Source organism: Pholcus phalangioides, unplaced genomic scaffold (genome assembly GCF_987345545.1).
Source record: "Pholcus phalangioides strain wild (caught in Gottingen) unplaced genomic scaffold, Ppha-v1.0 ptg000007l_1, whole genome shotgun sequence".
Taxonomy (NCBI): Eukaryota; Metazoa; Arthropoda; class Arachnida; order Araneae; family Pholcidae; genus Pholcus; species Pholcus phalangioides.
This window is the reverse complement of record NW_028301600.1, coordinates 26,405,070-26,422,567: the sequence shown is the minus strand read 5'-3', so window position 1 is coordinate 26,422,567 and position 17,498 is coordinate 26,405,070. Positions and strand designations below refer to the sequence as shown.

At 34.8% G+C, this 17,498-nt stretch overlaps 1 protein-coding gene across 1 annotated transcript; it reads right to left on the bottom strand.

Moving 5' to 3' along the window:
* Positions 1-8,672: 8,672 nt before the first annotated feature.
* On the bottom strand, positions 8,673-16,559 carry LOC149085113 (uncharacterized). Its single transcript, XM_089233925.1, has 3 exons — positions 16,359-16,559; positions 10,011-10,932; positions 8,673-8,905 (listed from the first exon to the last, which is right to left on the bottom strand). Exons 2-3 carry the CDS (start codon positions 10,930-10,932, stop codon positions 8,751-8,753), a joined length of 1,077 nt encoding a protein of 358 aa, XP_089090051.1. The 5' UTR covers positions 16,359-16,559; the 3' UTR covers positions 8,673-8,750.
* Positions 16,560-17,498: the final 939 nt, after the last annotated feature.

The window sequence follows — 17,498 nt, the reverse complement described above, 5'->3', positions numbered from 1 at the left end:
CTTCTAAGTCTATCTCCGCCTATGAGTTCGGTCACTGAACATTGGGTTTTAAAGATTAAAAAAAAAAGGATGGAGAGAACTCATCTAAAAAGATTAAAAAAAATATATTGAATTATTTATTTCATTAATACTGGAATAATTTCTTTCGTTAATGCTGAAAAATTTTCCCTTCATTAATTCTGAGATTTTCCTCCAATCTTTCATTAATTTTGGAATTATCTTTCATTAATCTTGGAAAATTATCTCTTTCCTTAATTGGAATTATCTTTCTTTAATTTTTCAATTATCTTTAATTAATTTTAGAATTATCTCATCGATGCTAAAATTATCTCTTTCATTAATTTCAGAATTATCTCATCGATGCTGAAATTATTTTTTTCATTTATTGTTTTAAAATCCTATTTATGCCATAAGAAAATAACGGGGATTTTGTGTGTTTTCACCGAGTCACGTGATCTTCCGACGAATGACGTTGCGGACAACGTTCTCAGCACTGCCAAGTTGAAGACCTCCGACATCATACTCCCTCCAGTAATATAAGCTCGATGTTCAGCACGTATGGTTTACGTATAATCTGCTTCCAATAAAATGAAGGTCGTACAGAGGGGATAGTTTTTTCCCTAATTTAATTAGAATACTGATGTAACGTGCTGCCATCTAATGTACGTTGATACAAACTTAAACGGCAATAACCATTTTTTGAAAATAATTTTGTAGGAAAAATTAATTCGATCAATCCAAAACTCCTTTGAGTATTTGACCCATAGAACAGCCATTACAAGCAGTGCTGCAGAACGGGCAAAAAACGCTTCATTCATTTCAGGTCTGGTGATTTGAATTTTGCATTTTAATGGGTATCATTCGCAAACTGTTGAACTTTTTAATTCTTCCGTTTATCAAGTGAAACTTATTTTTCATGTGATTATCATTTGTTTTCAAGTCTCCTAAAGACCGTCTCCTTGACGAGTTTTGGACCCCCAGGTCCCGAATATCTTCTCTTGAGCAGTGGCGTAGCAAGCTAGGTATGGTGGCACCCGGTGCGGAAGTTTTAACTTGTCACCTCCCACATACCCACCAAAATATAAAATGAAATTTATTGAGGAAGTAATTTTTGAATAAGACAACAAATAAAAGGCAAATACTAGGAAATACTAAAAAATGCCTTACGCATTTCGACACGCTTTGGGCAGGGGCGGCTCGAGCTTACCTGCCGCCCGGGTGCGAAGCTTCATACGCCGCCTCTAATGGTGACCCTGGCAGGAGGCTGACAGGGCTTCAGTGAAAGGGACCTCGAGATAAACCTGATTTTTTTTTTCCAGAAGAAAGCCTCACATCATATTGTTTACAGTGCAAAACACGTGACCATACGTCCCGCTTTTGAAGTAGATTTTTGTTTAATTTCATAATTATCTTTTACCATCCTTAATAATGCCAGATAACTTAATCCTTGAAACAGCACTTATTTTTGTAAGCTATCATCACTTACCCTGTAAAGATGATATATAACGAGATTATTTTTACTTCGAAATTTTTTTCAAAGGTGTTTCTGGTACTCCAGAGACTTACTTTTATTTGACTATTCTGGAACAAATTCTGGGCGAGGGCATGGCACCTCCCTTCCCCTTTATCCTAGAGCAGGGTCCCCTAGGCTGGGAACTTCTGTGAGCCCCCTCTCTCAATCAGTCTTATCACGGGATATCCTATAGTTAATTTATAGCGTGAATAAGCCAAAAAATTATGAGAATTGTTTCGTGCCCCAGGGCTAGAGCTCTGTCAGTTCCGCCCTTGTCGGGGGCCATGGGACCAAATGGAACCAAAATGCACACTTGCGCATTGTGATAAGAATACAGTGGCTTCGCTTGGCCATGCGACCCATTGCGGCTATACGGGTGCCGTTCAAGAGAAGTGCTAAATTCGAGATGAATAGGTAGAAGTTTCATTGGCCGAAAAAAAATCAAAGAAAATTTTCTTTCTGCTTTGGAGGGGCGCAAAAGCCGAGATGAAACGGAGTAGGAATTTTGTTTTGATAAGTCGCGAGGGAGGGGATGACCCCCCCCCCCAACGGTAGGGCTGACAGGGTTCGAGCTTCGGAGCCCGGGACTAAATCCTTATAATTTTTTTCACACTATAAATTAACTGTAGAAGGCCCCCCCCCCCCCCATGGAAAATCTGTCTTGGGTTAAGCGAAAGATTCCAGCCTGAGGGCCCTGACGCACGATGTAGGAGCTATGGGGTAAGGGCAATAGGCAGGAAGCGCACAAAATAGGTCCCGCACGGGTACAGATTTTATCTCGAGCCGCGCTTCGATTGCTTACATTCTTATTTCTGGTATTACAGTCTCTGTCTATGTTCTCAACGTTTCCGTTGTCGAGGTATGACTCAAAAGCGTGATGCCATGTAAATTTTTACTGTGTTAAATTTTGGGGTCTTAACTAAAGGCTGCGCTGCCGCCCCTTACAACCTTCTTCTTCTTCTTCTTACCAGGCAGGGACCTGGCTCTGTCCCGCTAGGGATATTAGCCATTTACTCGGCTGAGTTGGTCCGTACTGGAGAGTGCTGAAGGTGTCCGACCGGGAAGCCCTCGAGATACATTCGAAGGCCACCCGGTCCGGCACATCCAGCCCTCTTTCCTCTTTTTACCCATGATGAGGGCACTATCCAGTCCCCCCCCCCTTCCCATCAAGCAGCTTAGCATTAGTGGTGTCCCTGTGGGCCGCTCGTTCCGACCTGATTTGATGCAATTCTGCCATCTGGCTCCTTACCAAGCTGTGGCTCCCGATGTTGCACATGCGCACCACCCAGCGAAGCCCTACCTCTCCAGAATTTCTTCATCATCAAATATGATTTTTAACAGTTATTTACAAAAATGTCAGAAACTGCTTCGCGAGCATTCGCCTCCTCGGGGCGCAGTGTTTCGCCCCTTACAACCTGTCTCCCGGGTGCGCCGCACCCCCTTGCACCCTCGCTTGAGCCGTCCCTGGCTATGGGTGTCGTCTTCAGAGGATAAGAATATCACGCTGACCGAGTTCACTTACACGCAGGAGCTTCGCTTCATTCTTGCCACGACGCGATGTTTGACTTGGACAGGCGTATAGTTTTTCTTTCCGCTGAGCAACCGAGATTGAAGATTTGGAAATCAATGAAGTGGGAAACTCGGTCAGCGTGATATTCTTATCCTCTGAAGACGGCACCCATAGCGTGTCGAAATGCATAAGAAATTTTTTAGTATTTATAATATTTTTGCCTTATTCGTTGACGATTTTTTGAGTATTATTATGATGTTCAAGTTAAAAATATGATCTTGCTGCACAGAACGACTTGGGGCGAATAATATTTGTGGGAAGGATGAAATGATGGGTCACCAGGACCGGCTGTTTGATAACTTGAGCACCAACACAGTTCAAAGAAACGAGACATAACTACCCCCCCCCCCCCTTCTACGCACCACACAATAATACTAAATTCTTACAGTATCACATCGTTCACCCGCAATTTGCTGCAATTAGCGACTGTAAAGGCCCATGTAAATTATTTTACGTTATTTTATGTAACAAAAGGTGCATTAACACAAAATCGGCAGTTTTTTGTCACCTCTCAGAGCTGGTACCTGGTGCGGGCCGCACCCGCCTTCCTACGCCACTGCCCTTGAGTCAGGGCCATGGCCTCCACATCCTGGAGCAGGGCCCCTAGACTGGGATCTTTGGCGGGCCCCCAAGCCAGACTTTTCACGGGCCCTTCTAATCCTTCTGTAGTGTATTTATAGCATGAAAGAACAAAAAAAGATGGTATTTGTCCCGGGTGGCAGGGATGGGGCCCCGTTCCCCCTTGTGGAGGCCACCTTTACTTTACCAGACGTGGGGCCTGGTGCGAAAATAATAACGGGGCTGGAGGTGCCTTAATAATTTCGGGGCTCCTTAGCTCCGATTTTATATATTCTGTGGGAAAGTGGGAATTGGCGCATGCAAAAAATTCATACATTTTCACAAAATATACAGGAGAGAGAGAGAGAATCCTGAAAATTTCCATGCAAAAAAAAAAATATATATATACATTGAATTAACGAAAAAAAATTAATGGGAATTTGTTACGGGTAGAAAATTTAATGGAAATTTCTCACAGAAAAAAAATTCAAATTGATGAAAGAAATAATATCAAAACCAATTATATATAAAATTGGGACCTAATGAAAGAAATTGCCTGAGAACTGATGTTAATTCAGAATCGATGAATCAAAAATGAGAAAAATAATTAGCAGAGATATAACTCCGCACCCATGAAAACTCAGAATAAATGAAAGAAATAATTTACAAACGTGATGAACAGAATAAATGAAAGAAAAATATTTCCGATCCAGAATTCCAGAATTGATGAAAATTCAGAATTCCGTAATTGATGAAAATTCAGGCTCCCCGGCCCTCAAAAATGCCGGGCCCGGTGCGACCGCAACTATCACACACCCCTAAGGCATGGGCGGAGATACGGGGGCCATGAGGGCATTGCCCCCCTCCCGCGTCATAGGTGGAGCCTACTGATCTAATGTATATGCGTACATATGAATTGACATCATCACCACCATGCCCCCCAGCAATCATCATCGTGACCCCCCAGACTTTCACGTCTATCTACGCCTATGCCCTAAGGGCTGCTCTGCCTTAAGCTTCCATTGAACAGAAACTATTTGAAATTTAGAATTAATGAAAGAAATAAATTGAGAATTGATGAGAATTTTGAGTCGAAAAAATTTCAGAATTAAAATTTAGAATTTATGAAGGCAGTTCCTACAAATTTTGCCGCTTTTATGATACGACCATCTGAAAAAGTTTTCTTTCTTCACCTGTTACCATAACCGTAAAACAGCGGTTCCCAAAGTGTGGGTCATGACCCCCTGGAGGGAAGGAGATTTCCAAACTTCAGCCAAACCGTGCCACAATAAAGACCATTTTCAACGCACGTGCCACTCTTCAGATTTTAACATGTAGATCATTCTTCCCATTTTTACAGAATGTGTCATTTCCCCCCCCCCCCTTCCTTCTCCCAGTGTAATTTGGTTGCCTTCATCTTTTCATAAAAGTGCGCCAGATGTCATGTCAAAGTCACAAACATTTTCAAAATTAGTAAAGGAAATAGTTTCAAAATTGGTAGTATAAGAAATAATTTCAGGAATTAACAAAATAAATAATTTTGGGAATAATTGAAACAAATGATTTTGGGAATAATTGAAACAAATGATTTTTCAGGAATGACTGAACGCTTGGAATTTATGAAAGAAATAATTTCAGAATTTATGAAAGAAATAATTTCAGAATTTATGAAAGAAATAATTTCAGAATTTATGAAAGAAATAATTTCAGAATTTATGAAAGAAATAATTTCAGAATTTATGAAAGAAATAATTTCAGAATTTATGAAAGAAATAATTTCAGAATTTATGAAAGAAATAATTTCAGAATTTATGAAAGAAATAATTTCAAGAATTAATGAAAATTCAGAATTTTTATATAAATTCAAAATTAGCCAGTTTTCAATAATTTGTGGAAGCCCTTTTTAGACTTGAGGCTCAGGGAGCAAAATCTGTTGGCCTAGCCGTTTAGACACCACTGTTCTTTATTTTTTTTCTGAAAGATTGTGACTAAATTTTGCAGATTCGTGGAAACTAATGGGAAAAACACATTTCGAAACAAGCTCTATTGCGTCAAAAGATCGAACACAACCAAATAATTATTCGGCAGATTTATCTGATATAAACAACGGATATGCTGAATCAAACGAAAGTAGCTGAAACCATCTGGTCATTAATTAAACATTTGAAGACTAAAGAATTCTCAAAAAATTTATGAGACTTGAAACAAACTATTTTATATATATATAATGAGCATTTTCTAAAACACGGTGCAACAAAGATGACAAAAAATTAATTTTATATAAGGTGTAGTGTTAGCTTCTTTAAGGGGGGTATATTGATGATTATGTATGAAAATCTACAGATTTTACGTATGAAATTTCTAAGTATGGAAAGATGTGTATTTTAGCTGAAAAATTCACATCACCACATTTTTATATCGAATTCGTCTAAATGAGCAAATAGAAGAACCGACAAGCAATTAAGAACCAACACCTGTTACTTCATTTTTGGTTATAGCGTTTTCAAAAACAAAGTGATGCATTCTTTCTTAACAAAGCTATATTATGCATGATGTCGAAACTCATTTGTGATCAGGGCCCGAATAACCATTAAGCAAAATAAGCACGTGCTTAGAGCATCAGAAGAAAAGGGTACCACAAAAAGTAATCAAAATGTGTTTTTTATGTACAATTTTATTTTTCAGCATCAAACATCCGGCAGAAAATCCTAGAATTTTCAACTGATTGCGTAGTTGAAGCCCTTCATCAAAAGGATGGCACAAATGCAAAGAAACTAATAATATTGTAAAGTAGTGATCACACACGGTAATGCTGAGTTTTTGCAATGAAAATTCGTGAAATTTCTATAATGCCTTTTTAACAGTATCATAGGATACACTTGGACAATTTGGAAAACTGATTTTTCTGAGGGGCCCCTACCTAGCTAAAAATACCTGCCTACAAATTTGAATACTAACTGTCGCAAATTGTAAACAGATCTGATTGTCATGAAGTCCTCGGGCTGTGTTAATATCAACTAGAGCTCTGCTCTAGCTGGTGTTGGCTGTGTTCGGGTGAGACCCACGCATTAAGAGTAAGATTGTTCTGCCGAATTCACAAATCTTTATGAGTCATTAGGGAATTGACTGCATGGTTTCAAGGATTTTTTATCGTTAATTAACGTTAATTATTAACTGTGCGAGACAGTTTTGACTCCCTTCCAGTGCCGTCTTAACGCATGGACCCAACCGGGCACGGCCCAGGGGCGTCGAAAAAGAAGATCTGGTTGAAATTTTTGAGAGTAAACATGTAAATTTGTCAGGGAGTGCCTCAGAAAAATCATTTGGGCCGGGGGCCCACCATGCCCTTAAGACTGCCGGATCCCCATGCCAAACAGGGGGTATGGCATTTTACCGGTGAACCGTTGATCCTAGAGGTATACTTCCAATTAAAAAAAGTTTCTAAATAACGTGTAGTACTGAGATATATCATCCATTTTTCCAGGGGTTGTATAGTTATGAAAAAATAAAAATAATAATTTTTTATACAAGTCGGCGTGAGCCCCAAAACCCAGTTAGAAAGTTGTTGCCCTTTCTCCCGTGATGCCAACGAAAAAAATTCCACGTTTCCAAGTGCAATATTCACTGCGATATTCGAATTCGAAAAACGGAAAAAATTTGGAAAAAAACAGCGTTAAATGCGGGTAAACCGATTTTTTCGCATTTAGAGTTGTTTTTTCTCAACTTTCCTCCGTTTTTTGGAATTCGAGAATACCTCAGGGAATATTGCACTTAGAAACGTGGAATTTCTTTTGTTGGCATTACGAGAGACAGAGCAACAACGTTCTAATTGCGTTTTGGGCCACATGGGGACTGTATAGTAAGTTAATAGGTTTATTTTAATACTATGCAACCTCTTGAAATATGAATGGCATATCTGAGTACTTTTCTAATTGGAAGTATACCTCTAGGACAGTGATTCTCAACGTGGGCGTTAACGCCCCCCTGGGGGGCGATGAAATGTTCCAGGGGGGCGGTAGAAGCTACGGGTATAACATAGGATCCTATGGGTTAGATTGCGTTGGAGGGCGATGGGAGAAAAAAATTTCCGAAGAAGAGGGAGATGAGACAAAAAAAGGTTGGGAAACTGCTCTAGGATCAACGGTTCGCCAGTAAAATGCCATACTCCCGTTTGCTATGCACACGCTGCATGTATATTTTTCATTTATAGATTCAATAAAATTTACTTGTAGGAAGCGGGGGGGGGGGGCGCACTAAAACCATTCAAATTTTAGAAGGCCGGATTATGGCCTTCAAACGTCTTAATTCGGTCCTGTCTGTGATAATTCTTACTTTCCTATAATTTATGTAGTTATAATGTATATGAATTATAACTATTCGTCAAAACTATAACCTTTTTTTACACTAACATCATATTAAATGTGATGCAATAACTCAATAATTTTTAAATTATTTTAGTGTACCTCCATGTGCAACAATGTCTATTATCGGAGACACCAATTTTTCCACCCAAAAAAATTTGAAATACAGTATTTTTCCAATACTTTCCGGTGTGTGTAGAGTCAATTATCATAAAAATCCATTTAACTTTAAGCTTTAAAGTTGCTCTTGGGATTGAGGAGGTTAAATACTAGCTAATGCTATGCGGTTGTTGCGGAATATCCATAAGTTCTACAGCATTCCGTGGAATTTAAGTAATTCAAGACGTTCATACACACGTGGGAAATCGTTGACGATCATGAGAATGTAGCCCTTTTTTACGTTCACCGATATGTTCTTCACGTAAATGTTCACGGGGGATTTAAACATTTTTCCACCATGTAAATATATTGGGTAAACTTATTATGATTAATTTTTGATTATTTTTAAGTAAATACAAAAGCAAAGCGAAACATCTGCTTGTTCTAGTTTATTCATATGCATCGGTAAGCTTAAATCGAGTATATTCCCACATCTATTTATACACTAAGCCCGTAACAAAAAAACTATATGCAATATATTCCTTTCCCAATCATCTAAGGAAATTTAATTTCATTGTAACGAAACTTTTTATTTTAAATAAAGAAATGGAAAGAAATCACTTGTCCAAAGTCAGATTTTAATTGCATATCAATCCGGAACGCACCCAATATCTATGAGATTTAGTTCTTGAATCTTTTTATTGTCATGATCAACGCATTCTATTCCAACAGCTCGAGCTTGATACGAAATTGGCATTCGCAATAACCATTCCATGTTCTCGCAATTACAAACGAATCGATTTTCTGTAAAATACGAAATAAAGTTATAATGCGTATAGACACATATGGAAATATTTATTCTAAAGAAATGACAACTGTATACTACAATACCATAAGCGATAAATTGACTCAAAATTCAGGTATCACTAGAATATCCATAAATTTATTCTACGTATCCGAAAAAAAATTCTTATTAGACATAATGGTAAAGGGACTTGTATTAGAATGAATATTCTTAGAAGATGAATTTCCATGCCATGAAAAACTATATTTTTCCAAAGAAAATTGTACTCCAGATTGAAAACCTCAGGCACAATTTCAGCTTTTTTGAGCATCATATCTCATCTCTCTATGTTTCCTTTCATTCAAGTATATTTTTGTTCTCATTTCTTAGAACTGAGCTCATGTAAGCGTATAGAAAAGGCACAAAACATCAAAAGGATATTGACCGATCATTTTTCTTTTATTCAGCAGAATAAATAAAAGAGAAAATATGTAACAAAAAGCAAACAGAAATTTGTATACATTTTTTTTCCGAGAAAAATATATATATATAAGAACCAAATAATCTTCTAAATAAATAAGATAACAAAGAAAAAATCTTTTAACCATACATACTTGATTATTGTCAGAAACATGAGTTTAGGCTCATTAAGCAAAGCTCATTAGAAAATTCGAAATTTTTTTCTAAATTACTTTATCGAGTAATATCCGTGAAGATTAATTGACTGATCTTTTCTATTAATTAATTTTTAAGGTTCATTAAAAATTTTCTGAAACAGAAACTGTTTTTTTTTTCATTATTTTGAATGACAGGTGGTTTGAATATCGAAATAAAAAAAACGTTCAGTTATATTTTTATAATAAATGTTTCGTTATATTTTAAAAGTTTAAAAAATAACGCCGTATAGATAAAGAGTAATACAGAAATATATATTTGAAATAAAATAATAACAATTGAATACTTTTTTTAGTAATAATTTTTTTTTCCCACAAACAAATATTTTTTTGGCTAAAAATTTCTTATAAATTTAAAAGCCTCTAAATTCTCTCTTAAAATTTTATTCTTAAGATTCTTGAATTTTAAAAATTCTAAAAGTTCTTAAATTTTATATATTTCTTAACTTACCGTAAGCGTATATTATGCCGCTGCGACGTTCCCCCATTCTCTTCAGTGTGACTCGGAATATCTGATCTCTGAATTTTCCAATATTATTATTGCTTATGTTTAAGCACTTGAAAAATTGATTGTTGAAAGCTCCTTCAGCGATATAAATTATTTTGTTGTGAGCAACGTTCAACACTAGATTAAGGTTTTGTAGCATTCCCGCGAATGCGTGATTGTTGACGACCGTAAGTCGATTAAAGCTAAGATCCAATAGCTCTAGACTACTTAGGTATTTAAAAGCATTCGATCCGACGTAGTTGATTTTATTGAATGACAGGTCAACTTTTTTCAATTTTCTGTTTATAAATTTTCCAAAAGCATCATCTGGTATTTTTTTCAGTGAGTTATACTTTAAATCTAGGTATTCCAATTTCGGAAACGTTGCGAGTTCTTTAAAAGGAAATTTTTCTAAATCGTTGTGTACTATTTCGATGCGTTTTAGAAAATTTCGTGAAGACTCGAAAAAAACTGATTCAACCAATTTCACTGTATTTTTTCGCGCGTAAATGTATTCAAAATGCAGAAACGTTAGGACGTTAGTTTCAAGACTTGGTAATCTTGAATTGGTAAGGCTGAATTTTCCAAAGCCGCGAGGGCCATCAATAGATCGCGTCACTCTCGTTATGACGTATACATCTTCGATACGGTCACAGTTAAGAAGACGAAAGTTCTGTGGGCCATCACAGGTACAAGGATATATATGGGATGATGATGGGCACCATGACTTGTCTTCGTCGATCTCATCGTCAACGTATGCTTCAAATCTAGCACTCGTATTAGTCGACAAATCGTAGTCGGCTTCTTCACACTTAACAAATTGATCACTTTCAAAGTCCAAAGCAAAAAAAATGATACCAATATAAACGAGCTGTAGCTGCTTCATCTGAAAATGATTCAAAAAATGTTCTGTTATCTCTCAAACTAATAATTTTTAATCTGACGGAAATAAATTTAAAATAAATTGAATTTCTATAAAATTAAATGCTATATGTCCATGCTAAACGCAAAATTCCAGAAGAATTTAGAAGAATGTAAATGACTAATTTATATGCAGAAACTTTTATGTGTCGATAGTGTCTAATGACGAAGTAAGTTTTCCTGGTCAGTTTTTTATTCTCAATAGGTCAGTGGAATCGCGTGAACAGCATATGTCCGTATAATGTTATAACTCACTAGCTATGTGTAAGTCAAAAAGACCAACTCTCTCCTATTACAATGTGATAAGACAATCAATACAAAAGAAAAATGGTATTCGAATAAATAAATGGTGATCAAAATGAGGGAAAAAACCATCTTTTTCACGCTATCACGTAAAATAAAAAAGATGAATGCATTGCAGTGAACAATAACACACCGGAATATCACCATCAAAAAGCAATAACAGGTCCAGTGACCTACACACATACAGTATTGTCATAAATTTCACAGCAAATATAATTGTTGTATTATGTGGCTTTCACTTTTGATACGAATTATAATGACGACCTCGTGTAACAATTTGCAACCATAAAGACCTATGAAAATAGTATTTTGAAAAATATCCTTAAACATATGAATCAAAGATTGCATCCGGTTAAAAACGGTTCAGTGCACGTACTTATAAGTTACTTCTATATTATAACAACAATAATAATAATACTTGTATTGAACCAGTTATATTGATCAAACATATTTATTCAATAATCGAAATATTATTGAACGTTTGAATATTCTTTAATTTTAATATACCGTAAAATGTTTTAAAAATCTTCATTGTATACAGGGTCGCACTTGCGTGGGGGGGGGGGGATTTCGAATTCACCTTTTCACTGTTCCTTCTACATTACACGGGGGAGCCAAAATGCGTGCTTGCCCCGGCTAACAAAGTACCGTAAACTGAGGTAACTTTAAGACAGGCGAAGTTACATTAGCACATGTATTATTTTCATATCTGAAATTATTTGACGGGCTTAGTTTTCATGCTATCGCCATGTTCTTGATCTAGACATTTTACACCAATTGGTAAAATGAGCTGAGATGCTTAAATATATTCTGAGCGATGCTTCTGATTGTTGGAGCATTGTTTCTTCTCTATTTAGTGAGTGTCATAACTTCGCGAAGCCTTTTAAAACTTTGATCAGTCAAAATCGAACATCAAATGAAAACAAACAAGTAATTATTCAATTTATAATTTTATAATTACTAGTTTCTTTTTGAATTATTTCTGTATATTAATTAAGTAGTTTTTTACGTAATCAAATGTGAACATAATATATTTGTGATGGGGTAACATTAGAACGCAGCTTTCCAAATCTTGGTAAGATTGGAAATGTGAAATACGGTATAAGATTCCATCCTGGCATAACAAATAAAATAAATGTCTGACTTCGAATTCGAAGTTAGTTGTATGCAGAAGGCAGGAAAATATTGGAAGTGGCCAAACGAAAAGGATAAACTTCAGTACCCAGCTACGAAAAAAATTCTTATACCTAAAAAAATTAAAGGTGATTTGTTTCTAAACGACACGAAGAAATAGGTTTAACTTAATCTTAATTAATACTTGTACAATTTTCAACTATCTTTGTGTTTCAATAAAATGTTGTAAATAAGTGAAGAATTTTTTACCTTTTTTACAACTTCCCATCACCTGTATTTCAAGAAAAAGTAGTTTACAACTTCACTTGTTATTATTATTTACTTTTTTATTTCAGGTTCATTTAATGTTTTTTACAAAGTTTTGTTAAAAGCCATATAAAAATAAAATTTCTAGTTCTTCCGAAATTTTTAAAGAACAAAAAAGAACTTTACTGGGAGAAAACTAAACAAAAAAATGTTTTTAAGAAATACTAAAGAAATTACCATTTTTCATTGTAAAACTCCTCCTGTAGAATTTCTAGAGGCTAGTTTTGGAGTAACAATCAGCCGTACGAGTACGGCTTTCAGAGTAGAAAAAAAATTCTTGTCCTAAAATTATCTCGTAATGCAGGGTAACTTTAGAACAACAGAGAATTATGTCTCTCCCTATTTATTTTATAAATAATTTAAAATAATTGAACATGGTAAGCAAGCTGAAGGCTATAGCTATATCTCCCCCCCCCCCCTCCATAAATCATGTTGTTAACAATTACAGTACGGATACCATATTTAAAGTTGTGCAGTACTTGTCCTAAAGTTACCCCCAGTTTACGGTATCTGGTTGCTGCCCTGACTGTATACGTTTGTTCAGAACAACCGATACATTTTTTAGAATAATAAGAGTATTCTGTAATGAAGTAATTTCCAAGTAAAGAGAAAGGTCTATGAACTTTCAGTATAGAGAAGTAAAATGATAACAATAAAAAAATTAATAATAATAATAATAACAATAAAAAAATAACAAAAAATATTATTATATATAAATGTAACATCTGCTTTCAAGGAAATGTAATGTATGACGCGAGTTAGTTTTTTTCTCATGTTTCATTTTTCCGATTCTTAAATATAGTAGTAACTATATAAATTTTGTTTATATTAATATAATTTACATTACTATAATTTCTTTTACTTTACCATATTTTTTCAAATAAAATGTTGAATTCAATTGATGTAAAAAATTTTTTTTATTTATATAAGAAGGTAAACTTTCGGTTTTTTGACCGCTTGCGGAGTATAAAGATGTGTGACATAGTGAATTAGAAAAAGACGACAGCGAACGATAGCAATCCAATGAAAATTATGGTGGTTTTTTTTTGTGCAGATTGCCGCAAGGTGGAAAAGGTTGAAAACCAGCAATTTTTATGATAAGAAAAACTCTATATAACTGACCAAAAAATTTTCATAGTAATTTTTTAATTTTAATACGCGTTTCATTGAACACACAATATGATATATTTAATGTGATTTCAGGAAAATAAGCCGCATCCAGGAAAATGACGAGGGAAAACTTTTGAAATACAAATACAACAGGCAAAATGCCCAACGAGTTGGCTGAAAAAATATGCCCATAAAAATATATGGATGTCAAATATATCTGAACTAGTATATCAAAAGTAACCCAAAGAGAATTAAAAACAAGTAATTATGATAAAATAAATAATACACTGCCCACAAGGCCGTAGCTTACCTTCTCGGGGCTTCAGGGCACACTTTTTCTTGGATCCCCTCCCCCCATGAAAGAATTATTAGTGTTATTACTATGAAAAATAAGTATACAATATTTTGTGGGGCCCTCATTCGGCTTGGGGCCATGGGGCAGTACCCCGGGTGCCCAGCCTAGTAACGGGCCTGACTGCCCATAAAAAAATTATATGGTTGTCTTTTTTTGATAGAAACGCCGCGGCTTTTTACACACCACAGATTCTTATAAGCTGCAAGTAATTTGTAATCAAAAACGGAAGAACAACATTTAAATAAAAATAAACTTTGTACGTTTAACTTACCTTCTAAGTTTCCTTTGAGAATTTCATAATATATATTACTGATAAGCATTAGACATCATCCAGAAGTAAAAAAAAAAAAATTTTAAAGTGTATAAGAAGTAATGTTTATATAAAAAAAATTATTAGAACCTTCTCGAAATCAGAATATCAGAAATTGAATAGGCTGTGACTTTGAATTGACAGAAACCACTAAAATTACCTTTTAAAGCTAATAATTAACTTTTAAAAAAATATAAGCTGCGGCTTTTTACAACGGGAAATTAAGGTAGTTATTTTAAATATTATATACAAAAAAGGATTTAAAAAAACTATTCTTTGTGTATTATTCTCCCCCCCCCTAAAATATGAAAAAACAACTGTATTTCTAGTCACATAACAACTTAGACAAAATTATATGTACAGGATTGTAAAATTTAAATTACTGAATAATAATTGGTGCATAAAAAACCAAAATAGAAATTCAGCTAGATATATAAAAATATCACAATATTCACGTCCGAAAAATAAATAAAACCCTTTTTTTAAAAAAAAAATTACCCCTATACAGCCCCAAAAATATTGAGCTATTACCATAGCGTTAATAATACGATTAATGTTACAAATTCCACTTCTCTCAATTGTAAAAAAGAAATTAAATTATGATGTGCTGTAAGTGAAATAAATTTACTGTTTAAAAAAATGAATTCTATCAAATACAAAAGACAAAAAAAAAACTTCTATCTCTCACTCTTCCGAATGAATATTTCTCGGATTCATTTTCAAAAATGTCTCCTCGCGTTCCCCAAAGTCACTCTTCCGAGGCTTAGTTTGTCCTGGACTAGAGTATGATGCAAGGTTTTCGAGACCATACATACACAGGGACATAGACTTGGTTGAAAGGGTGCAGAGAAAAGCTACGCGTGTTCTTGTTGGCACACGGGGCTTGAGTTATGAAGAGAGAATTCATTTTTAAAAGATGCTTATATTGGATGTGAACGCAGGTGTCGGGGGGGGGGATATGATCGAAGTGTTCAAAATTTTCAATGGGATGGATAGGATGGGCCATGAATTATTAATGCGTCGTCAATCGACTGCTTTGACAAGGGTACACCAGTATCGATTGGTAAGGGTCAATTCTAAGTTGTGGTGTCGCAGGGAATTTTTCTCTAATAGGGTGGTTGTTAATAAATGGAATAAATAGCTTACCTCCGGGGTTAGTAAATTCTAACACAATTGGCAGTTTTAAAAAAAAATTCGATAAACATGGTGGGGTAAATCGAGAAGCTATCCGTACTTAGAATAAGACAACCAAAAATATTTTTTATGTGCATTGTATAATATACCATAAGTAGTACCCATTTTTAATTGGGTTGCTATATTTTAGAAATATATGACATCCATATTTGTTATGGGCATCTTTTTCTCAGCCACCTCGTTGGGCATTTTGATTGTTGTGGCCTTGTATTTATATTAGATATATGATTGATGAAAACATTATTATATAATAACGAATATTCTGCTAACCAACGTTGTTGCATATTGTACAACTTCAAATTGTATCTCATCTAGATCTGATGGAAGGATTGCAAAATCCTTATAGGCTACAAAGTGTATGTTTATTTTTTTCTCTTTGTAATTTTTGTCTATATTTTATTCTTTTGTATTTTGACGTTAAGTGTGTATTTGTACTTTTGTATGATTGTGCGTGCATGTATTTGAAATGTATAGAAAGAGTATATCGAAACACGTTTCAACTGAATATTTTACAACCTATTATTTCTTATAACTGAAAATTAACATTCTGTTCTTCGTGAATATATATAGAAGCAAATTTTTAAAATGAATATAAATTCAAACTTTCAATATTAAAAACCAAAAATTAAAACTATTCCTGTAAGTTCGTCAACGAGATATATAAAATATCACATCTTACCCTTTGATCATTTGATGAAACAAAATTTGATTTCTTTAAAATTTTAAAGAAACAGATTGAGCAATGGATGCCATTGTAGTCGTTAAATCGAAATCCTTCAGGTATGATTCAAACAAAGCATGACTACAGCAGGTATCCGTTTGTCATGATTGAAGAGACAGAGATCAAGCTGGTGTGTATATGGATACTGAAATGATTGTCAGTGGTTCAAAAAGGAGGATGAATAGCGTTCGACCTTCCGCAGTCCGGGTAGAGGTTGGTTAGGATATGATTGCACCTGCGTTTTATAATTCTTTTTCCCTTCATAACACTATTTTTTTCCATAGCCCATGCTGTTGAAATGTGATCTCTTTTGTCAGCAGGTTGTTGCGGAATAAAAAGATATTATATTGAAAGAGGAGATGTAAATCAATGTATGCGGCACCACGGGGTTCAGAAAAATATGTATGTTAACAGGATAATCGTGTACGTCATATTTTGCAGCTTTTCCCATCACATCAGTAAATCGTGGAATATTCTATTTATCATGAGAAATACACACGAAAGCACGAAAATAAAACCTAATATCATTGACAAAACAAAAAAATAATTTTTTGCCAGTTTGTTGATTTTGAATTTATCAAGTGCAATTGTGTAATGAAGAAAGGAAATGGTTCTTCTATAGGATTTAGTTGATGAGTTATATTAATTGAAATTTCATGCAAGATCATGTCTCAGGCCGGGATTACACTATAGAAGTTTGGTAAACATCCTTTTGTAAAACTTAAAAAAAAACACAACTAATAATCGTATCAATTACGTTCGCTCGAATGTAGCCGATGCGTTTATTGGTGGCATTTTCCAAGATTTATGAATGGACTAACAAACTTATATAGCGTAATCCCGGCCTTATTCAATGCACATGCTAAAATGTGAAAGTCTCGTGCTCTCTCTTGCCATAAAAATTCTCTACCTTGCATTTATTTATCTATATATATATGTTTTTTTCTCCTCTATTTTATTTACTGTTCTAGTACAGTCAAACCTCACTGAAACGATAATCTAATAATCGATCGCTAAACGAGAGATATAACAATAAATCTCTCTACATTTGATAAATTTGATACATTTGATTTAAAACGATATTTTTTCGAATATTGT